This window comes from Nylanderia fulva, unplaced genomic scaffold (assembly GCF_048542155.1).
Source record: "Nylanderia fulva isolate GAGA-0341 unplaced genomic scaffold, ASM4854215v1 Scaffold80, whole genome shotgun sequence".
NCBI classification, from domain to species: Eukaryota; Metazoa; Arthropoda; class Insecta; order Hymenoptera; family Formicidae; genus Nylanderia; species Nylanderia fulva.
Window position 1 is genome coordinate 162,250 of NW_028190917.1, and position 25,504 is coordinate 187,753.

Here is a 25,504-nt window from a genome sequence, read left to right on the forward strand (position 1 = left end):
ATTGTTACTTGGTGTTTGCTGGGGAGCTTCCTCTATGAGGAAGTAATAATATATGTATTGCATATATTTTGACGTTTGACAACAGCACTTATGAGCTTGAATAAAAAATGCATTTTGTATATGATTATATCTCTTTAAAATACAAATTATTATAACATTCGCAAAACACGTATATTTTTGCATTATTATTGTATCCGCTGAAACTTGACACAAAATGTATATGATTTAATCTGAATTGAATGTACTAATTATGCATATCTAATACGCAGTTTCTTATGAAAATAAGATTATGATAACTTGAGTTTAGAATCATATCTCTGATTTAACAGACAAAATAGAATCATTTATTAACGAAGTGTTGTAAATTTTAAATTATGATAATTGTAACAATAATTATACAATATAATATAGAAATAATTCTGCATGAACATTTCCAAATTACTAAAATAATTATCTGAAACAATTTTAAAAAGTAAATATAGTAATATATACAAAATTAATATACAAAATATATATATAATTAATGTAATATACATATATATAAAATTTTATACATACATATATTCTCAGCAAAACGAAAATTAAATTAATTTAAATTAAATTAATAAAAAAGAAGATTAGTGGGGAAATATGGAATTATTTTTTTATATTCACCGCATAATTTATTATAGATGTTAATTTAAAAAAAAAAGTGTTTTATTCCTTTCAAAATTTTATGATCACATATTAAAAGTATATGTAATGCAGGTATTTTGACGTTTGACATTAGCACGTAATAAGTTTGAATAAAGATGCATTTTGCATTTGATTATATCTCTTTAAAATACAAAAAACACAACAACATTCGCAAAACTCGCATTTCTGCATTTTTATCGTATCCGCTGAAATTTGACATAAAATGTATATGAAATTAAATTGAATTAAAAATAATTATGCATAACTACGCTATTTCTCATCAAAATGAAATTGTTATGACAGCTTGAGTTTAGAATCATATATGATTTAACAGACAATAGAGCATATTATAATCTATAATATAGATCATTATTGTGTTTGTCAGTGTTAAAGTTTTTTCTGTTTTTAATAGAAAAAAATTTCACTGTTGTTAATATTTAAACAGAAGAAATTTTGAAAAATTTAACAGGGTGAGTTTAAATTCTTCTTGCTTTCTTCAAATTTAAAAAAAAATTTTAAATAATAATACATTTGCACAATCATATTTATCTTAAGATTTTTTATTCCTTAAGCAATAATAATAAAATTTTTAATAATTAAACCAATTTTGCTATACTACAATTAAGTTATTGATTAGAATAATTTAAAAATTTCAATTTTATATATATTTTCTAGGAAAATAATAAGATTTTAAATTATACAACTATTTTCTTCTTCTTAGGCTTCTTTTAAAGTTAAATTTTTCATTTTCCAAAAAATGATTTTATATAAAATTTCATTTTTTTCTTATTTTATATACACATACATATATCTTTGTAAAATAAAGTTTTATTATATAGCTTTTTCTTATAATTACCAGAATTTTTAAAAGATGGATAAAAACAAGCGATTCAATCCATATGTTAGAGTCAATGCTGAAGAAGAAATCGTCATTTCTGGAATTTCCGGGCGATTTCCTAAATCTGATAATATAAAAGAATTTCAGGAAAATCTTTTCAATAAAATGGATCTTGGTTCGGACGATCATCAACGTTGGAGTGATTGTAATATTTTTTTCAAAATTATATCAGATTATATATCAATCAATTTATTAGAAAATGTTATTGCAAATAAAATCTACAACCGTCAACAATATAATAATTATTTTTATATAAATATTTTAAATTTTTATATAAAAACATTTTAAATATTTAAAATATTTTTATCCTGATAGATATCTATGAAATGCCTCTTCGTATAGGAACAGTAAAGAATATACAAAAGTTTGACGCAGAATTCTTCGATATACCGAGCTCAGAAGTTCATGTACTTGATCCTGGAATCAGAATGTTACTCGAACATACCTACGAAGCAATCATTGATGCGGGTGTAAATCCAGCAGAATTACAAGGAACGAACACAAGCGTCGTGACAGCAATAAGTGCCTGTGATACATATATCGATTTAGTATATGAGAAGCCTCACGTATGTGGTTCACATATTGATTATTCAATAATAAAATATCAGAAATTGTTAAAAAAAATACACTCTCCTTAAATTGTAAAGATATTTATATGTATACGAAGATACTGTTAAATATGCAAAAAAGATTTCACCCTCTGAATGCTATATTGCGTAATTGCTGATAGATTGCTGGATCACCCATTCTTGGATGCAGCAAAGCCATGATAGCAAACAGAATTTCTTATTGGCTCGGCGTTACTGGACCATCGTATAACATCGATACTGCATGCAGTTCGAGTCATTTCGCTATGGTGGAGGCTTACAAGATGATTCGATCTGGCGTTTGTGAAGCTGCTATTGTCGCTAGTAGCAATTTGTGCGTTCATCCTTTCGTAACTCATCAGTTCTTTTGTCTGGGTATGTAGAAAAAATTTTATTGCATATGAAATTGTTGCAATTATCTTTTATCTAGATATATTTAAAATATTTAAAATATATATAATTAAGATAAATTTACATATTTTCATCTTCCCAATTTTTGCCATCTGTATCTTTATAACTAAACCTTAAATTAAAATTCTATTAAAGTAAACTTTACTTGAAAATAATAACTGATGAAGAATGTATAGTCTTGTTAATATTTTAACTCTCTAAAGTTTGATTTGTGAAAACTCTTATTTTTTAATCATTGATAGTGTCCGACCGCGAAGATTCGGTTTCGGTTTCGGTTCAAAACACTAGTTTCGGCTAAATTTTGGTCAAGAAATGGCCGAACTTTCGGCTACCGCCGAGACTACGCTCGTCGCCGTATTGTTGTTCAAATAGGAATAGGAAAAGAATATCTTTTGTTTAAAAAAATTTATTTTTTGTTTTGTTTTTTAAAAAAGTTTTCAATTCTTTGGCAACGTTTTATGTAACTAAAAGTCTTTATTTTAACACAAATAATTAAGATTTTATTTTAGTTACAAGTAATTGTTATTTGTTATTGACAAATTATTGGGACTGTTAATTAACATAAACTAAATGTTATTATAAATACAGTAGTTGATTTTACTTTGTGATGTTTATTCTTCAAATTGATAGCAAGGATAGCAAATAAGATATCAATAAAGATTTTTCAATAAGCTACTATTGTATTATTATCATTTATAAATGTAAATAATAATCTAAATTTACCCATACAGCATAACAAGATTGCAGCAGCATTGTGGCAACATTTCATTGCAATATTACAATATCGCATAAACATTGTGAAATGTTGCAACAATCTTGCTGCAAGGTTGCAGCAACGGTAAAATGTCCGCTTTCAGAAATATTGTTCTATAGCATTGCAGCAATAATGCAATAAAATATATATGTAATATTATTATTGAATTATTGGAAATGTGTCAAATACATAATTGGACTGAATGTTCTGTACCTAATATTTTTTTGCGTGAATTTGTGTACATTTTTCGTTTAATAAACTTACGTGCTGTCAGGTGTTGTTATATGTATATTGTCAGTGTTGAGGCTACATTTGAAGACCAGCACGTAAAATTTTGTTAAACGAAAAATGTACATAAATTCATACAAAATAATTATTGGGCACGAAAGATTTCAATTTGACCAAAATATTAATATGTTAAAAAACGCATAAATAAGTGTATTTTATTTTAAGATCAGGATTTAGATGTAATAAAAATTTATATATTATCCCAGCAAACAATATATAAATGTTATATACTCAAGCATGTTACATGTAACGTATATGTTAGTTGTAATTTCCCACTCATAGATGTAACATTTTAATATAACATGTATATGTACGACTCACAAAAATGCGTAAGATTCAAAATTATAAAAAGTAATCCTTATTATAATAACACTTTTGTATTAGTCTAGGCAATACATATATATAACAAGACATTATTTTTATAATATTTCTGAAATGTTGCTGCAACGTTGTTTAAACTATATTGCAAATTCATGCCTACCTAATATTTCCGCAATATTGCTATGCAACATACAATATTGCAATGTAGTTGCAATATTGCTGCAAACTTGTGTGCTGTATAGGTAAATCCTAAGCATATCTGGATTCTGGAAACGATATTTTAAACAACAATATTTATTTATTATTTTTATTTTTATTCTTAAACATTTATTAATTATTAACCTTAAGAAATAGAAAAAAGTTTCGGTTTCGGCCGAAATTGATTTAGAAATTGATAAGAAGTAGAAATTCGATTTCGGCTTCGAAATCTAGTTTTGGTTAGACACTATGAGTCATTCATAACTTGAAAATTATTGATATCTTAACATTTTCACTGAAGAAAAATCATCTTCAAGTGGTCTAGAAAATGTGATAGTGTGCTCTAAATATGTTTGTTCAAATACACTTTCTGTATATTGTAGATACATTTATTTGAAAATATATATTTAATCAAAGTTTATATAAATATTTGTTTCGCTAAATATAGTAGTTTCTATTCTTAAAAAACAAGAATAATTTGTTTATATATATTTATCAAAATTTTTACTTAAAGTACTTAAATTGGTACTTTAATCAAGGAATTGTGAAATACAAAAAATAAAATTATATATCTTTTATATTTATTAAAACAATTTTATATTTATATATTTATTAAAACAAATGAACTACCGATTTTATTATTTTAGGAGTTCTTTCTAGAGATGGTTACTGTAGACCTTACGATGAACAAGGCTCCGGTTATATGCGGAGTGATTCGGCTGTAGTAGTGTACCTACAAAAGGCGAAGGATGCAAGGAGAATCTACGCGACTTTTATCTACGGTAAAGTCAATTGCGATGGCTTTAAAGAAGAAGGAATTACTTATCCATTACTTGACAAGCAAAGAATGCTAATGGAAGAATTTTACGAGGAATGTGGTATCTCGCCTCTTGAGCTATCTTATATAGAAGCTCATGCAACTGGTACTCTAGCTGGTGATCCTGTGGAACTACAAGCCATCGATGAAGCTTTATGCTCCAAAAGAGACAGCCCTCTGTTATTGGGTTCAGTGAAGTCGAATATTGGACACACTGAACCCGTTAGCGGCCATTGTCAAATTGCAAAAGTGAGTTTACAAAAAATATAGTTAATGTGATCCTAAACACTGTCCTGTTTATTGATAAAACGGGACGGCGATAGGAGTTCCGCTTAATTCAACAACAATATATTATAATGTTATATGTAACTTTGTGCAAATATTTCTTTAATTATCAGTTATTTTTTGATTATTTACCGTAATTATAGAAAATATTACTGTTAAAATTATATAAAAATATGTATTCATTTTATGAAGGTCATAATAGCGATGGAAACTGGTATAATCGCGCCTACTATACATTTCAACCATCCACGAAAGGATATGACTGCTATTATTGAAGGAAGAATAAAAGTAATCACTGAACCGACAGAATTTAACGGAGGTTATATCGGTATTAATTGCTTTGGGTTTGGCGGTGCTAATTGCCACATCTTGTTGAAATCAAATCCGAAAATTAAAATCAATAATGGAACAGATTACAATTTATCTAGGCTTGTGGCTGTATCTGGACGTACCGAGGAAGCAGTAAAAATTTTATTAAATGATGTAAGTATATTATAATTTATTTTACAAATAAGTTAATCTTTTCTCCTCTCTCATATACATATATCTCATTTAATATTATTATCATTATGGATGTCATTTTAATTTATTTAACAAAATTATCCTTTTTTCAACAACTTTGACATTTTGTATTTTGAAATCAAAGCAGTTTAGGCGATATATATACATTTATATATCTTTTAATCTTAGTTGTATATATCTTTTCTTCATGAAAAATTCCTTAGCTAAGGAATATTCTCTTAAATTCTTGATATTTAAAAAAACCCCGTATATATTTTCAATTCTACTTAATTTTAAGAATATGTGATAAGATAATTGTTGTATATTTACAATTAACAATGATATTTTTACAGATACAGAGTCGATCGGCAGATGTAGAATATTTCTCTTTGCTTCATCATATTTATGGCAATAATATACAAGATCATCCCTACAGAGGATACATGATTGCTGGATCAAAATTATCCGATAATGCAATAATTAAGATGGGACATAACTTATGTACCAAAAGACCAATTTGCTTCGTATTTTCTGGAATTGGATCTCAATGCTTTAATATGGGTAATTAAATCAAATAAGATATTACAATAATGTAATATTTAACAGTTTATTTATATATATATATATATATATATATATATATATATATATATATATATAATGTTATATAAGATGTACATAATGTGTATTTGTGCAATTAACTTTTAACAATTTTTCATTATACACATATGTTTTCAAATACCATATATGTAGTAATAAAACAAAAATTAAATTAACAGTTTCAATATTTCTAGACAGCAAATTTAAAAATTCTAAGAATTATATTTATTACATTAATTAAGAATATTATAATATAACAAAATATTGATATATATTAAATTAAAATATAATAATAATGCTTTAAAAAGCACATGTAAAATAAAATTAATTAATTAATTAATTTCTTGAAATTTTATTTATATGTATATTTAGAATATTTATGTAAAAATATTAAATTATTTGAAATTAAAGATATCAACAACATTTATTTTAAAAAACAATTAATAATTAAATTTTATTCTTAACACATTGACAGGTCGCGCTTTATTAAAATTTCCAGTATTCAATAAAGCAATCCAAAAATGTGACAAAGTTTTGAGACCTCAGGGCATAATTGTTACTGATATTCTGACAAATAAAGACAAACATATTCTCGACAACGTCGTCAATTTATTTGTAGGCCTTACTGGACTCCAGGTATAAATATAAATGTATAAATATAATATCACTATAACTAATATCACGTTGCAGAATTTTTCTGTATTTATTTCAATTTTTATAAAGCAGCCATGTAGCAAACTAACGTTATAAACGTCGAACAGACGTCATTCGACGTCAAAATGACGTATACTTGCTACCTAGATTTATCGTTAGAGACAAGCTTTTTATTATGCATTCCTTAAAATAATTAAGGGATAAAAGAAAATTGTTCAAAAAATAGACAAAGTTTAAATAGTTGTAATTTTGTTTCAAAAAATGATAATTGAAATATTAAAAAAGGATTTTAAAGCTTGAAATCTTTACTTTTGAAAGATTATAGCTTTTTCCAGTTTTTTCAATTCGGATATGTTTTACATACAGAAAATGACAAACATAACAAAATGGAAAAATTTTTCTCACTTTGTAAACATATCGTATACACAAAAAGATGTGATAAAATTTTTTAACATTTTTACGTTAAAATCTGAAGTTTTCATTCCAAAATCGTTTTATTAAATTTAAATTTCGATATTTCTTTATAAAGTTATCGCAAATTAAAGAAGAAATGTTATTTTTACTTTGATCGATCATTATAACTCCGTTAAAAATTATTGTACATCTATGTATTTTAATATAATAGATTCTTAAAACTGAATTATTGCTCTGTAGTATGACATAATGATTAGATTTTTTTAACTCGTGAATGTTTTACAAATAAATGAAACTAATGAAGCGAATTTTTTCCTTTTTGCTTAAACTTTGAAAAAAAGTTACGTAAAGCGACAAAAAATTTTATCGACTCAAATTTTTGAGCTTCCTAGTATCCCAAACTTGGTGAAAAATCACAGACTTACTGTGATAAATTCTTTTTAGTGATTCTTATGTTCAAAATGATCAATTATTCAAAACAAAGTTACTATTTAAAATTTAGCTATTTTAAGGATAATTTTTTTAATCTCTTAATTATTTTGAGGAATGTATAACTTAAATTTTCTTGTAAACAAACTAAAGAAATCTGCCATATATATATATATATATATATATATATATATATATATATATATGCAACTATATATATATATATATATATACAGGGTGTCCCATAATTCGCGAACCACCGCGAATGGGCAGATAGAGCGTGTTAAACTGAATAGAAAAGTTGTGTATCATTTTGCGATATTCGCAATAATTATTGAGTTATTTATTAAAATATCTAAACGAATAAGCAGGTAGAAAGCATTATTTGATCGAGAGGTGGTGTCATGCAGCGAGCGGCGACCAATGTGGCGCCGAAAAGTAAGATGATACTTTTGATACTAAGCGGTACATGCACACCGAGTCCGGCCTACCGCTTTCTACCCGCTCATTCGTTTAGATATTTTAGTTAATAATTCAATAATTGCGAATATCGCAAAATGATACAGGACTTTTCTATTCAGTTTAACACGCTCTATCTGCCCATTCGCGGTGGTTCGCGAATTATGGGACACCCTGTATAGTTGCACGTAGAAGGAGAAATTTATAATATTATATAATATTGAGTTATTCAAAAGAAACAGAAAGTTGGATGTTTTGTACATATTTCAGATTGGAATAGTTGATCTTTTAACAAGTATCGATATAACTCCCGATATTATAATGGGTCATTCTATTGGTGAGTTGATTTGTGGATACGCCGATGGATGCTTGACTGCTGAAGAAACAATCATGTTGGCATATTATGTCGGTTTAGCATTTTTCAACACTAAAATAATAGACGGATCAATGGCTGAAATTAATCTCGATTTTGAAACTTTGAAGAATATATGTCCATCGGATATCGATGTAGCATGTTACAATAGTTTCCATAATTCTATTGTGAGTGGACCAACAAACTCTATAAAAGCATTCCTTGCTAAACTACAGGTTCGAAAATAGTATATAAATAATATTTATCACGCTTATTATAATGTCGAATTTAATAAGTGACAAAGTTTCATTTTCTTCAGAATAACAACATTTCTGCAAGAGAAATTTCCTGCGGACGTATACCTTTTCATAGTCGCTACGTCGAACTCGTAAGAGCCAAACTTTTGAAGTACTTGAATCAAGTGTTGCCGCAAAAAGCGTTTCCAAGCCCGAAGTGGCTGAATGGTCTCTCTTGTAAAGGATTCAGCGCATCTTCAATGTCATGTTTAGCAAAATATTATGCAAATTATCTGATAGCCCCGGTTTTATTTTCGAAAATTGTGCATTTAATTCCAAATGACGCAGTGACGATTGAAATAGGACCTCACAATATGCTACAATATGTTCTTAATTATTCCTTAGAGCCCACAGTGATAAATGTTGCGTTATACGAATTCTCTGATAAACCGGATATGGAAATATTTTTAGACGGAATTGGAAAACTTTATAATGCTGGACTACAGCCGCAAATCGCAAATTTATATCCGAAAGTCAAGTTTCCTGTAAGTCGTGGTACATCCATGATCTCTCATCTTGTAAGGTAAATACTGTTTAAGATTAAAAAGATTTTTGTACTAAGATTAAAAAATAATGGAATTTTGAAAAATACGAAATTAAATTTTATTTTTTTCCAATTGTTCAAAGCAATAAAATAATATAGAATAATGTTTTATACATTGTTGAATTAATGATATCCTTTACAGATGGGATCATTCCGAAGATTGGTATGTATATCGTTATAGCGGACAAAGAAAACTTAATATAAGAGAAACAGCTATTAGTATTCGAACTACAGAGGACGAATTTATGTATATAACTGGACATGTCGTTAATGGAAAAAATTTATTACCAGCTACAGGATATCTTTTGCTTATATGGCAGATGGTCGGCTGGTTAAAGAAGGAACATCACGTTGATATATCAATTGTATTTGAAGATGTCAGTTTTCTACGTTCTACTATTTTATCACCACAAAACGCAAGCATTTTAACTCTTATGATTCAAAAAGGTAACACGTGCAATCAAATTAATTTTATAAACTGGAGTGCGTTTTATATTAACGTCTGATACGTCAGAGTGTCATTCTATCTTTGTTACTTACGGAAAGTTGAACAAAGATAGAATGAAACTTCGACGTGTCAGACGTTAATACGGAACGCACCCCTGTAGATGTGCAAATATGAATTACGTAATGGAAGTACAAAAAGTTTACTTTTCCATGATTTTAATGTATTTTTTATTGTTTAATATATTTTTCAGAGTTTTATTAGAAAATATAAATATAAAAATTTTTTAAACTTTATTTATACAATATTTACATCATCATTGTTATAGGTAGTAACAAGTTCGAAATCATCGAAGGAGGCAATCCTGTCGTTACTGGAACAGTCCGAATTCCAGTTAATATAGAAGACGAGAAAATATGTGCTACATTTATTGATCGAAATGACAATGACGAAGAGGAAATGAACACGAAAGATATCTATAAGGAATTGAAACTTCGTGGATATCAGTATACTGACGAATTTCGTGGACTCAAAAGTGCTTCGATCACGGGAAAGAATGGTCATATTGCCTGGACTGATAACTGGGTAACATTTATGGATAACATGTTACAGTTGATGATTTTAGGACAGAATTCGAGAAGCCTCATGGTTCCAACAAGAATTCGCAAAGTAGTAATCGATCCGAAATCTCACATGAAATATATCGAAAAACTTTCAAAAAACGAAGAAAGTCGTAAGTTTTCAGTATTATACATATGTAATATACAAATTTTATACAAAATTACAACTTGCATAGTGTTATTTCTTGGGAAATACATAAATATATAATTTTCACAATTAATTGTTGATCGCCAGTAATAAAATTTTCACAAATAATAAAATGCAATTTAATTCGACCAAAAACTGGCTATTTATTTATTGAAAATAAGTACACACTACGTTTCGACCAACATTGTGGTCCTTTTCAAGTGTTGTTCTTATTCAGCAATTACATTAATTAAAAATAGAAACATGAAAGTTGTTCTGTCATATCGACAATCTGTTAGCTACTCTGTAGACTAGTATTATGTTTTTTAAATCATTTAAATAATGTTTAACATTAAGTAAAGATAACACTTTTTTTATCTAAGATACCGATATAGATAAAACACATATTTTTATTATCCATACAAAGATCAGGCCATAATTTCATCTAGATAATTCGTCTCTATGATTTTATTTAGATAACACTACTAATATGCCATCGTATGTGCGTTATATTGCAGAAATCCTTGTACAACATTATAAGTATATAGACGTCTTAATATCTGGAGGAATAGAAATATCCGGCGTTATGGCTACACCTATATCTCGTCGACAAAGAACAGTCAATCCTGTTCTTGAAGAGTACAAGTTTGTTGGTCATCGAGATCTAAATGTGATATCTTTTCCGGAGGTAATAAGTATGTCGGTGCACCTTGCTCTTGAATGTTACAACATGATAAATGTACAAATCATTGAATTCATCGAAGACAGCGATCAAGTGATGCCGGAGAATTTAAATTGTTTATTCGTGAGTAAAGTTTTAGATAATATACCGCTAATGCAATCTGGTATCAAGCTGGTAGCAACACAAGAGCGATTCAAAGACATCACTTTGCCCGACAACGTTTCTACAGTAGAATTTGGCAAACTAACAAAGAAAGAAAATTCTTTGATGACCATAGCTTACGGAATTCTAACAAAAAATAAAGACGAATTATACGAACAATTGTTGTCTTTCATAATGCCGATGGGATTTCTCTTGATATGGGAAGAATTAGATGCCACCTACGATTACTCGTGTCTGGAAAAGTACGGGTTAAAAGTAATTTTGGAGAAACGCACCAGAGATAAGACTTTTGTATTGTTAAGGAAAATGCAATATGTTGCGAAGATTCAGCAGATAGTGCATGTAAACAATTATGATTTCTCATGGGTAGATAAGCTTAAATCATTTATGAACAAAGAAAATCAGGCTGCAAGTACGAGGATAATACTGGTCGCTGAAGGAGACTTCGAAAGTGGACTGATTGGTCTTGTCAATTGTTTGCGAAGAGAACCGGGTGGTAAAATGATCCAAGGTATTTTTATTCAAGATAATGATGTGCCTACGTTTTCATTACAAGAATCATTGTACACGGATCAGCTACAGCTGGATTTACCCATTAATGTTATACGTTCCGGTAACATTTGGGGATCATACAGGCATTTTCTGTTACCACCACTAGAACCAAAACTGGTAGAGAGTGCCCACGTTACTCAGATGGTACGTTAAGAAAATTCGATTATATATATATATATATATATATATATATATATATATATAAAGATTAAAATAATATTTTATGACACTTTTATTTATAATATAATTTGCGGCTATTATAAATTTAATGTTAATTTTAATTTTAAAATTAATATTATTATTTGTTATATTTATTTATATTAGACACCTGGTGATCTGAGTAGCCTTTGTTGGGCGCAAAACAGGACATCTTTAGTCAACGATGATAATAAGGAAAATTTAGTAAGAATAGTTTATGCGTCTATCAATTTTAAAGATCTCATGATAGCCAGCGGTAGACTCAACTTCGAATCTATCTCAGACGTATCAAATAATGATTCTTTACTTGGAATGGAATTTGTTGGTTTTACTATAAATGGACAAAGAGTAATGGGCATGTGTCTATCTGGGTTAGTGATATGGATACTTTTAATTAATATTTTTTTTTAGTACATAAACTGTTTTATTAAACGATCTCGATTAAAGATTTTTTATATTCATGATTTTAATAATTGCTCGTTTTAATTGGCCTAATTATGTAATAATAGTAATTTTAACATACTCGAGCTTAATGCAATATTTATTTTATTGATTGTATTGTTTATTGTTTTACATTAAGTAATAATGTAATAAATAATAAAATATTTCAATACTTTATCATTATTATAATATTTATTTATTATAATGAAAATTTCAATTGCCTTTATGTATACGATAAGACAGAAAATTTGCTAAGCAATCAACGTGTTAATGGTTATATTTAATATAAATAATATATTTATATACTTTTTGAAATAATTATTTTTAGAGGAATTGCCAATATTCTCGTACCTGACAAATTTCTCACTTGGACCATACCTGACAACTTGACGATGGAAGAAGCTGCGACGATTCCTTGCGCATATAGCACGTGCTATTACGCTTTATATCTGAGAGGTAAAATAAAGAAGGGCGACAAAGTGTTGATTCACTCCGGTACAGGAGGCGTCGGTCAAGCTGCGATTCATCTCGCGCTTTACGAAGGCTGCGAAGTGTTTACGACGGTCGGGACTGCCGAGAAACGAAACTTTATAAGAGAAACGTTTCCCTCCATACCCGAGGATCATATTGGAAATTCTCGAGACACGAGTTTCGAGCAAATGATTATCCTGGGAACCGAAGGTCGCGGAGTGGATATCGTATTGAATTCCTTAGTCGAGGAGAAATTGCTAGCGTCCGTTCGTTGCTTAGCAAAGGGCGGTCGTTTCCTCGAAATCGGAAAGTTTGACATGTTTGCCAATAATCCTTTAGATTTATCTTTATTCTCGAGAAACATTAGTTTCCACGGTATTATATTAGATGAATTTTTTGCTGCAAAATTAGCAAAATCACCAGAGAATAGAACAGTACTGTATAACAAAATAATAGAAGGTTTGAAAAACGGTGCTATCAAACCATTGTGCAGAAAAGTCTTCAAACGGGATGAAATAGAAACTGCATTCAGATATATGGCTGCTGGAAAGCATATTGGCAAGGTATGGTTATTTTTCATTATATGTTTAATGGAAGAATTAATTTTTATTTGATTATTATTTGATTATTATTTGATTTATTAATTTAATTGAATATTTTGTATCGCTAGTAAATTAATAAATTAAGGTATTTTTATATAAATTTGATCAATACTAGCTATAAATTGTTTATTTGTTACGACGTTTCGACCATCGGTTTAGGTCCTTTTCAAGTACAACTATAAAATACAATGAGATTTATCTATATGTAGAGTAATAATTTATAATTACGGTTTGAAAAATATATTAAAAAAGCGAAGATACATACGTTGTAATGCAATATAATGTTAGCAGCACAATCCCTCAATACATGAGAGAATTGTTGTGTCATAATGAAAATGAGTTAAACGAATGAACAGTTTTAATTAAACACAAGTTAAAGGACCTTTATTATTTTGTCATAGGTATTATTTAAACTGTCTGTTTTTTGTAAATTAATTGTATTGTTTTATTAATTTTTTAATAAGAGACATCTCAGCAATTTCTCATTTTTGCACATGTTCTTTGTTATGTAGTATATTAGATTTTGTCCAATTAAAATCAATTTATAAAAAGACACAGACAGTTTAGATAATACCTATGACAAAATAATAAAGGTCGTTTAACTTGTGTTTAGTTAAAACTGTTCATTCGTTTAACTCATTTTCATCATGACACAACGATTCTTTCATGTATTGAGGGATTGTGCCATTAACATTATATTGCATTAGAACGTATGTATCTTCGTCTTTTTATTATATTTTTTAAACCGTAATTGTAAATTATTACTATACATATAAATAATTCTCATTGTATTTTATAGTTGTACTTGAAAAGGACCTAAACCGATGGTCAAAACGTCGTAACAAATAAACAATTTATAGCAAGTATTCGTTGAATTTACATAAAAGTACCATAATTCTATTAAATTGTTTTATTATATTTTCGTAGTATAAAACGCGACATATATTTCAACAGTTTATTTTCTTTGCCTACATTTTTACAGCTCTATATCTGTAATCTTTATTTCAAATTGTCTTCATTTTTTCTAACATTCTCTTGTCCTTCATATTTCTTATGTTATTTTCATTTATCTATTTTTCGGTTATACAGAATAAAAAATTCCTTTCAACAATCAAAGTATTTATTTGTAAATTAGGTTATATATAAAAATCTAAAATGTTAAATAAAACAGTTTTCGTATTAGGTTCTTTGCATCATGTCGTAATTACGATCAATAAAAAGACCGATTAGAAAACTGTCATTAATTATTTAGCCTTGTTAATTTTTTATATAAAAACACAAGAACCCAAATTTTGTATTATGAATACTTAAATTCTAGAAAAGGATTTTTTCAATCTGTATAAGCAATAAATAATATTTGTCGATAAAGCAGACAAAGATAGGACCTCATATTTTTAAATGTGTATGTACCAATTCTTTTTGTATTCGTTTTAAATTAATATAATTTGCAGATAATAATAAAAGTTCACAATGAAGATGAATCCTTGGATGCGCCTATACTTGCACAACCCCGCTATTATTGCTCCGAACACAAATCTTACATTGTTTTGGGTGGCCTAGGTGGTTTCGGTTTAGAATTGATTGATTGGTTGATTACACGTGGTGCGAGAAATTTAGTCCTAACATCGCGAACTGGAATAAAGAACGGTTATCAGCGATCGAGAGTAAAGTTGTGGCAATCACAAGGGGTAAACATACAAATCATGACAGCTGTTGACACTTCAAAATACGAAGAGTGTAAATCTCTGTTGAAATTTGCCGAAAAACAAGGTCCTGTGGATGCTATATTCAATCTCGCAGTTGTGTTGAAAGATTGTATATTCAAAGATCAGTCTCCAGAGACTTTCGAAGAATCCTTTTTGTCAAAAGCATGGACGACAAAAAAGATGGACGAATTATCAAGAACAATTTGTCTCCAACTTCGACATTTTGTCGTTTTTTCTTCCGTTTCATGCGGAAGAGGAAACGCGGGCCAAACAAATTACGGAATGGCTAACTCCGTAATGGAACGAATTTGTGAGAGAAGAAAGAAAGAGGGTCTACATGGTTTGGCTATACAATGGGGCGCTATTGGTAATGTTGGGCTTGTCGCAGATATGCAAGAAAACAACAAAGAACTTGTTATTGGAGGTACATTGCAACAAGAAATATCCTCTTGTTTGAATACATTGGAAGTATTCTTGCTTCAAGATCAGTCAATCGTAGGCAGCATGATTGTTGCTGAGAAAAGAAAAAATCTTGGCCAGGCAACGAATCCGTTTGAAGCTGTTGCAAATATTATGGGTAAGTTTAGAAATACTATTATGTAAAAAAATTTGTGACAAAACATTTATACTAAGCAACTGATATTTCAACCAATCAACTATTATTACAACAAATCAAGTATTTTTAACTATTAAACCAACTATTATTCAATCGTATTTTATATCGCTAGTAAGAAATTAAAAAAACGAATTATTTGTTAGTGACCCACACTGGCTTTATTTATTATATGAAATTTCAACGTTTTGATTACAGATTGTGATTTTTTTCAAGTACAAATTAAATAAAAACTAAAATTCAAAAATCGAGTTACAATTGAAAAACAATATACAATAGGAAAAACTATTATTAAGAGTGCATTATAAAATTATAACAAATAATCGAATACATTAATGTCATTAAAAAACGCGTATGGAAAAAATTTGTGACAAAACATTTATGTATACTAATCAACTATAATTTTAACTGATCAACTGTTATTCAACTATTATTCAATTCTAAAATCAACTATTAAATCAATTCTGAAGTCAACACTATTATTCAACACTATTATTAAGAGTACATTATAAAATTATAACAAATAATCAAGTGCATATTAAAGTCATTAAAAGAAACATAAAATTTCAATCGCAAATTTTTATATCGCTGTTTCAAGTAAGATCCGATAAAATTATATTTAAATATCTAAGTTTTTCTAATTTTTTTTAAAAATAGAATTGAAAAATCCACATTTGGCGCCGCCAAACATATCATTGGCCGAATTAGGAATGGATTCAATGATGGCAGTGGAAATCAAACAGACGTTGGAGAGAGAGTTTGATATTTTATTGACAGCACAAGATATTCGAAGTCTCAATTTTGCTAAACTTAAACAAATGACAAAGACAAGCGAGCAAGAAAAAGTGCACGACGCCACTGAAGCTAATATAAATGATTTGGACGGATTAAAAATGTTGACTCGAAAACTTAATGATTCGGATTTGAGTTCAGATATTTATGGAGAAGTCGGTACAAAGAGGGAAGATGTTGAAAGAGAAATATTTCTTATACCAGGAATTGATGGTTGTACCGGAATATATAAGCTGATAGAATCGAAAATTGAATCTTCAGCGATGTGTTATTTGCAAGTATTTCATATTCCCGATGTTAATCGTTCAATAACAAAATCAGCAGCATATCTTCTGCCTGTACGGAATTATAAGCTAATATATGTAAAATAATCATGTGTTATACATATTTTTTTACGTACTGTATTATATATGTGTATGTTTCTTTTTCTAGTATATAGTAGAGAAAATAAAAAGTCGAAAGAAGTTTCTTATTGTGGGTTATTCATTTGGATGTTTAATTGCCATCGAATTGGCAAAATTATTGGAAGCCGAGAATTTTTTTGCACATTTAATACTTATAGACGGAGCTCCTGATTTAATGAAATTTTTTGTTGACAAAGTTCTTAATTATCCGTCGGAGCAAGAACTACAAAATTACATTTTAATTCGTTTCGTAGAAATATATCTTGGATCTAGCAATGAAACGGTTAGTTACTTATTATTAAAATCGCTTTATGATTTTTTACTATAAAAATGTTTCTCATATAATTAATACAAGAATAGAGTTTCTAAAATAACTCGTTGGAATATTCTCGTAATTATGATGAAATATGCTACATTTTTTTTATTTAATATTTTATCTTATTTTAAATTCTATATTATAGAAATTTCAAGTAATTAATTAATGCTACCAAAAAAATAATTTTACTTATATTACTGTTTTAGTTAAATAAATATTGTTTTTTTCATTATTAATTGTGTTTAATACAATTATATTATTATTTACAGCTTGCATTAGAACTGAATAAGTGCAATTCATGGGAGGAAAAGTTAGAAGTGTTTTCCCACTTTTCAAAGGATATCACAGCATTAACTGTTGAAAATCGGAATATTTTATGTTCAACAATTTACAATCATATAGTCGCTGTAAAAGATTATAATACATCTTCATTGCCGCGTTTAAAATCATCTATAATACTATTAAAACCTACACATACGCCTTTCACTTTTTTTGAAGAGGATTATGGTCTACATAAGGTAAATTAAATTATATTGTAAATTATTTTTAAGATATTTTAATATATTTCTTATACGAGAAATTTATTTCAGATTACCGAAAATAAAGTACAAATTCATTATGTGGAAGGTTCTCATCTCACAATGATGGAGAATGACAAAATTGCATCATTTATTAACGACGCGTTGTAAATTAATGATTTATAATGATAATTACAAAAATAATTATATTAATTAATCACAATAAAATCTTTAACACACAATGAAATGAAACATGTTAAATATATAAAAACATTGTATGCAAATTTGCTTGTGTAAAAATTTTTCTAGCATAGGTTTTTTCAAGAAAGCACTTTACACACATAAAATAATATTTAAAAAATTAATGACATACAAAATCAAAGATTAAAAATTAAATTTATTTGCCTGTGTACACGTGTATTTCACACTAATATATAAAATAAATAATTTTCCACATAAATTTATTTTCTTCTATGTATCCTCGTACTAATTTGGACAAAAAATTGCTCTTATATTATTTACATGTAAATACAATAAATTGTATCAATCTGATATATATTAGTATATTGGTAATAAGGAAAAAAACAGCTTCTCTTTTTTCTCTCATTTGACAAAGTTTATTTAAAACCTTTCACATTTTTTTTGTAAAATTATTATTATTATTGCATGTATCCAATCTTCGAATACACGCGTGCAATTCAGATGTACACATTTACACATTCATACGCAATTAAATTTATATATTTTAAATATCGACCTTATCACCTACACGATAAAAAAAAGGAGCAAGTAAGCGTAATCATCGCGATCACTACCTGATAGTAATGATACAAAAATCTAATTTTTCCTTCCTTTAACCGCATCACTCTACACTTTATACATGCAAGGTAAGAAAAACTGAAGAGAAGCATATTAAAAAAGGTACAAGAAAGTATAGATGTGCAGTTAAAGGAAGAAAAAGAATAATAAAACAGTGCTGTTGTAATTCAACGTTATGATGCAGAATGTATATACTTTTTTAGAGTATGAAAGGATAAAATATCCATATAAAAGAAAGCGACAGAAAAAACAATGAACGGGAGATGTGCTAGAAATAAGAGAAAAGGTGCAAAAAAATATGCAAAAAGAGAAAACTCGATTGGATTTTGTCAATACTTATCAGATAAGTAAGAAAATTTGTGCGGATTTTGGTAGAGATATATAGTTTTAAAATTATTCTGTGACATAATTAATGAAACACGTAGGTGTTAAAATATCGTAACCTTTGATGCTAGAAATCTCAATTAGCCTACAATTTAAAGAGCTCATTTCAAAATCACTTTTAATTTATATTTTTTAAAATATAAATATTTTAATTTTATATTTAAAAATTTAAGTTAAAAATAATTGCCGTTCATAATTTACAGAATAATATCTTCAATCCATGTAATATCAGGATAGCGTCCGATTTTAAATATATATACATATAAGCAAATATTTTTTTAAATATATATATTTATATAAGAATTTGGCAAATCAAAAAGTAGAATATTTAAGAATGTCCTATAAAATTTATATTTAAACAAATAGACAATTACTATTTAAACCTTTCACAACATTTTATGTTAAAAAATACATTTTTTAGTAATAAAATTAAGATAAGTATAAAATATTGAAACAGAAAATGGAATAATAATAATAGCATTTGCATAATAATTATGCAAAATTCAGTCTTAATAAATTGGCATTTTTTAAACTTACATGTATCACTTTTAATTCACAAAAAAATTTCAAAAAATTAATTTTTTTTGCAAAATTATTTATTTAAATTTATTAGAATCGAGTCTTTTTCACTTTCATTTTCTAATAATTAGAAAAAATCATAGAAATTAAAAAAAGCTATTGTAAATCGAAAATGACAATGCGCGTAAAAATGCCCATTATTTTCTATTTTACAATAAATCTTAACTACTACACAAATGCATACAATTTTACATATTTAGAATGTAATCATTATTCTTCTGTTTCTAAACATTTTGCAATTTTTTATCTCGAGATTTTTCACTCAAAAATATAATTTAAACAAAAATTTTACAAATTTTATTAAAAAATATTTTATATTTCCGTTAGAATCTTATAATCCCATAAAAGCAAAAAAAAAGAAATAATAAAAAATTGTGAAAAGCTTGAAATTCCAAATTTTTGGAAACGCGATTCGGAAATGTGCTCTTCCTTTCTCTTTTCAACCTAATGAACTAATTCTTTATCGACCTTCCACGATGGGCTCAAACGTTGGAGTTGGCCTCCCGCCACGTGACCTGACTACTGCCGAGATTCTGCAGCCTCAGGCTGTTGACGGGACTGTCGTCGCCCTCGTAGCCAGCGTTCACGTGTCCGGCCGCCGACGTGGTCCCGTGTCCTTCGAACACGTCCTTGACGGATATCTGGCTGCTGCGGGACGGTCGACCCTGGATCCCGAGCGGATTCCCGGCCACGCCGTAGATGTTGTTCGCGCCCAGGGTCTGCATCTGCGACTTCCGGCGCATCGCCATTATGCTGTTGCGTCTACCCTCGAAGGCCTTGAATGCCTCGGTGGTGCGTCGCGTCGACATGTTCCTCGGCAAACCTTTATTCAAAATTTTTTCATTTTTAAGAGTTAATTTTTAAATTAAAAGTTGATGTTTATAATCCTACATTTGAATTTTCTCAATTTCCTCAACGATGGGGATCAACCTCCAATCTACTTAATTATCATTAAGAGTGTTAATCTCCAATCTACATTTATACCAGATAACAAATCTTAATTCACAATACGTCATTTTAACGTCAGTCAAATGACGTCATTTTGACGTTAATAATGTCAGTTTGCTACTTGAAATTATTAAGGATTAAGCGTTTGTGTTGTATGGTACATAACAAAAATTAAAATTATATATTATATATAATTAAAATTTGACAAATTAAAATTATGTACACAATAGACATTTGGGAATTAAAATTGAAATATAAAATATAAGATTAAAATATAACTGTTTAATATAATACTATATAGCATTATACCTGCATTATTTTTAATAAAAATTATTAAATTGTATTTCTCAAGTTTGTATTATAGTATTCTATTATCAGTTTACTATACTAACAATAATTTGCTATCATAATTAAATTTGATAACAAAATTGAGTTTGATTTATGAATCGACATAATTACTTTTACTTGTAACTTCCTATTGTATTAATAAAATCTGCTTATAAATGCTAAATATGTAGCATATATATATATATCATTTTGTTTAATCTAAACAAATATAATTATGCACGCAAAGCAAAATTTTGTTCTTTGATAATAAAATCTCAAAGATTGCGACGCATGCATGTAAAAATTATTATTACAATTAATGCATAAATTAATTAATTATGCAACGCATAAAAATTCAATATTTAAATCTTTAACAGAAAATATGAACAAAGATAGTAATATATAAGTCTAGTGATAAAAAATCACCTATTTCTACCTGACTCTATGAAAATGACCTATCAAATCGAGAGGTCCTAGAAATAATATTCTTGCCTACTCGAACTTGCGCAATTCTGCCAACACTTTTTGCCTCAGTTAATTCGCACCTGTTAAGGGGTTAAAGAAGGGTAGTAAATTCGAACCTGCGCCCTCGTTCATGCTGAAGAATCGCTGCCTGAAGGCTACATCGAGCGTGTTGATTGCCTGCGTCTTCCTGCGACTCTTCTCCAGGTTTCTAATCGTCTTTCGTCTACCAGGTCCGCTGCCACTACCTTCTTCATAATCGCCCTCCATTCCGTCCAGTCTCTGTAGATCTCTCACTATCTCGACCGCGTGTTTTGACAGTAAGGCTTCCTCGGAAAGATCCTTCGTCTGCGAAAATAATTAATTAATTAATTATAATAAATTATAAGAGATCGTTTGAGTAAAGTGACTCACTCTCAATAAGTCACTTTAAAAATATTAGAAACACAAATGTGTATGAATAATAATTATAAGAAATTAAAAGTATATTCCAAAAGAGTTGTAGAAGAAAATATAAGTGAAAGATTAATTCAAAATATATGAAACGTATATAAATTCAATAATTAAAGTAATTAACTTAAATACATATACTTCTGTAGAGAGAAAATTCCTAAAATTCTTTTTAAAAAAAATTTAAATACCCAACTTTTATTTTTATTTGAAATATAAAAGGATGATGATTTAATATAAAAACCGATTTTTTTTAATGAATTCTGCATACCTTTTTGCAACAATCTAGGCTAGTACTGGCTAAGATGTGAGCCAGAGTGCCGAATCGATGGAACAACATCGCGGTGAATTGTATGACTAATATCAACGCGAAGAAGAACACGAAGACGAGACCGATCGGCTCGAGTTGTAGATACTCCTTCGTGATGTGTACCTGCAAAATCGTTCGTATGTAAAATGTGTAACGTGTGCACGAAAAAAAGACGTGCTTGTTGAAGAAAAAACGCCCAATGGCGATCGAAATCGCATCTATTTGTTCATCTGTTCATTTAATTTTGGAGATAAAGATCGAGACTGTTGAATAAAATTTATAATTTGGATTATTAAATTATTAAATTAAAAATTAATTTATTTTTGCAGCTTTGAATCGTTTTAATAAAGATCGAAACTGTTGAATAAAATTTATAATTAATTTGGATTATTAAATTATTAAATTACAAATCGATTTATTTTCGCAGCTTTGAATCGTTTTTTCTTCCCAAGTTATAGAAATTTTGTTTTGTATTATTTTTGCAATAATAATAATCGATCGATCGTCATCGAGAAACGTTTCTTCATATAATTAAATACACAAATAAATTCTGTTAGCGATTAAAATTCCACAATCGTCGGTGCATCTTTCGTGCGTGTTAAGATTAACACATCAATATACACATATACATATATACATATATATAAATGTATGCTTATGAACGACATAAGACAAACTCGGGAATTGAACTGAAAGCATCCATTACATTATATTACACATTAGTAGTGCTCGTCCATAATTGGCGATATAGTGCATATGTCAAAGTTAGACAACGAAAGAGAAAAGAGAGACGCAGATCCGAAAATCTATAGATCTGTAGATTCTTGCGAATTTGAGTCTGTAATTACAAGATTTTTGCGTGTACAGAGACGGATCTATAATTTTATCAAAAATATATAATATTAATTTTAATATAATTTACACTTTAATCTTAATATAAAAATATTAATTTTAATAACACTTTTTAGCGATAATTTTTATAATATTATTAATGCTAATAATTTTTCAAGTATTGAATAATTTAGAAGCATAAAATTATTCATTTGTAAAATTAAATTCCAAGAATTATTAGCATCAAATCTTGAAAAAGATCAATATCCGCCTCTATCTTTGGATTATCATGATTTAATTGAGTCATGTAATTAAACTCATTGATAAAAAAATTAAGCACCCAGCAAAACATCCAATAACAACAAAATTTGATATAAAATTATAGATGTGCAAATTATTTCAATTTGACTAATCATGCATCATGTAAAAAACATGCAGCAAAGTGCGGATGTATTTTTTAGGTGCTTAAATTTTTTTGTTAATGAGTGTAAACTGAAGGTAAACAGAAATATGTTATTGTGTGTTCAGGTTGCTAATTTCTAGTTATATTCCTAGTCACAGAGCCACGAGAAATCATCTCCATTCCATTCGACCCGGGGGTGAGGGTGAGGTACCTGTGTGAGAATATTAACCGGAGACCGGAATATTAATGAACCTTTCGAACGCGAGCCAGTCGTGTTAATTACATACACAAAAATATATATACATATTGAATTGAGCAGGTGCAATCGTCATCGTACCGAAGGTATAATTATCACCCCCAATGCGTTAGGATCAATAAATTTTGCAAAATAAAAATTAATTTTGTCGTCAATCTTTTCAAGTTGTTAAACTAAAATTAATTAATTAATTAATTTTAATGTATTAATTTAAAAAAAATTAATTTTGCGAGAATCCAAGCGCATCGAGAGCGACTTTAACGGGACACCATGGCCACCATCGCCTTAAAATCCTTTTCCCCCGTCTTGATGATCGGATACCTCCGAAGTCTCCTCGATGTAGGTAATGTTGGTCTTGACGCCAAGTGGCCAGATAACGTGCAGCTGATCCTTGTTCAGCTGTAGTAAGAATACGATCAGAACGAACAACGCATTGAACATTAGAAAGGCGAACACGCTCTTGTTGCGCAGCTCGATCAGATCGCCGGCGATGCGGGCCTATGTTGCAAATGGCGCAGAGGAAACAGAGAAAAAAGAGACGATATGGCATTAGAATAGTAAAAAAAAAGCCCCGTCGATCGATCCATCGATATCCGTCGATCTCGTCGTTAACGATCCGCTCGATTTATCTGCAAATCCTTCCCAGGTAGCAAACATACGTCATTTTGACGTTTAATGACGTCAGTTTGCTACTTGGGTTGCGTACTTAAGAATGCTTCCCAGCAATGTACATAGGCTGTGTACACAATATACCCAACCTGTAATGTAATCTAACTTGATCCTAATAACTTAAAGTATTTTCCAACTATGACACAAGTTGACAGTTAAAATGTTGTATTCCATTGTGTTCTGTTGTGTTATTCCCATATTCTTACATTTAATACAACTTTTTTATAGAGTAATAGGAGATAAACTTTAAAAAAACTTAAAACTGAAGAGGTTAAAGCGACTGCTCTGCCCTCTGGTGGTGAAATAAGAAAAAGCAGAGTTTCAGCTACAAGTCGATATTATGTAACTGTCACCCAATGTATGACTGCGTTTTATTGCTGGAAAGCACTTTAAAAATCTAGATTTAAATCAAAGTTCTCTTAATAGATCGTCAACGATTAATTTATATTTGCGATCGAGGAAAACGAGGCGCCGACGGAGCTGGCTTTACCTCCATAGTGCTAGCGTCATACGTGACGTTCGTCTTGATGCCGAATGGCCACTTGATGTGCAACAAGTCTTTGTTCAATTGCAGCAGAAAGACGATCAGGACGAAGAGGGCGTTCATCATAAAGAATGCAAAGACACTCTGGTCGCGTAGGTCCTTTAGATCTTTGGCGATTCTTGCCTGACAGCATGGCGTACATTAATTCAAGTATTACACTATGTGGGAATATACAGTTAACAAATAAATGTATGTATCTCTGTAAAAGAGGAAAAGAGAGAAAAAAGCGCACCATTATATCATTCTATGAAAGACGATTTTTTTCAATTTTTTATAATTAATTATTAATTCTTTCTTTTAATTTTTCTGAATTCTTAGGAATTTTCTTCAACTTTTAATTTGATTTCATTTAATTGATAGGTGCGATTGTCGAGAGATGAAAGATCTACA

At 28.9% G+C, this 25,504-nt stretch overlaps 2 protein-coding genes across 6 annotated transcripts in view; one reads left to right on the top strand and one right to left on the bottom strand.

The window, feature by feature from the left end:
- Nucleotides 1-991: 991 nt before the first annotated feature.
- LOC114931637 (fatty acid synthase-like) lies at nucleotides 992-18,583 on the top strand. The gene is made up of 20 exons (XM_029303763.2): nucleotides 992-1,145; nucleotides 1,535-1,718; nucleotides 1,889-2,139; nucleotides 2,304-2,535; nucleotides 4,780-5,198; nucleotides 5,427-5,717; nucleotides 6,089-6,296; nucleotides 6,811-6,971; nucleotides 8,562-8,879; nucleotides 8,963-9,462; nucleotides 9,626-9,930; nucleotides 10,257-10,661; nucleotides 11,194-12,215; nucleotides 12,396-12,640; nucleotides 13,039-13,744; nucleotides 15,235-16,066; nucleotides 16,760-17,232; nucleotides 17,327-17,581; nucleotides 17,884-18,132; nucleotides 18,205-18,583. The coding sequence occupies exons 2-20, from the start codon at nucleotides 1,547-1,549 to the stop codon at nucleotides 18,301-18,303; spliced, it is 7,143 nt and encodes a 2,380-aa protein (XP_029159596.1). The 5' UTR covers nucleotides 992-1,145; nucleotides 1,535-1,546; the 3' UTR covers nucleotides 18,304-18,583.
- Nucleotides 18,584-19,957: 1,374 nt separating this feature from the next.
- The window catches only part of kkv (hyaluronan synthase-like protein kkv), a 29,024-nt gene continuing 23,477 nt past the window's right edge, over nucleotides 19,958-25,504 (bottom strand). For 2 of the 5 annotated variants that reach the window (XM_029303759.2, XM_085489328.1), the window contains 4 exons: nucleotides 24,223-24,399; nucleotides 22,373-22,534; nucleotides 21,771-21,999; nucleotides 19,958-20,737 (listed from right to left, as the gene is read on the bottom strand). In XM_029303759.2, coding sequence (XP_029159592.1) covers nucleotides 20,397-20,737; nucleotides 21,771-21,999; nucleotides 22,373-22,534; nucleotides 24,223-24,399 — 909 coding nt within the window. In that variant the 3' untranslated portion in view covers nucleotides 19,958-20,396. Of the gene's footprint in view, nucleotides 20,738-21,770; nucleotides 22,000-22,372; nucleotides 22,535-24,222; nucleotides 24,400-25,060; nucleotides 25,238-25,504 lie in introns of all 5 variants that reach the window. The other 3 variants (XM_029303758.2, XM_029303761.2, XM_085489329.1) reach the window with 2 other exon arrangements.

Coding starts and splice junctions, on each gene's coding strand:
- LOC114931637 (XM_029303763.2), top strand. CDS start 1,547: ATGGATAAAAACAAGCGATTCAATCCATATGTTAGAGTCAATGCTGAA. Junction 2,536..4,779: donor TCATCAGTTCTTTTGTCTGG/GTATGTAGAAAA, acceptor TTATTATTTTAG/GAGTTCTTTCTAGAGATGGT. Junction 17,233..17,326: donor CAGCAGCATATCTTCTGCCT/GTACGGAATTAT, acceptor TTCTTTTTCTAG/TATATAGTAGAGAAAATAAA.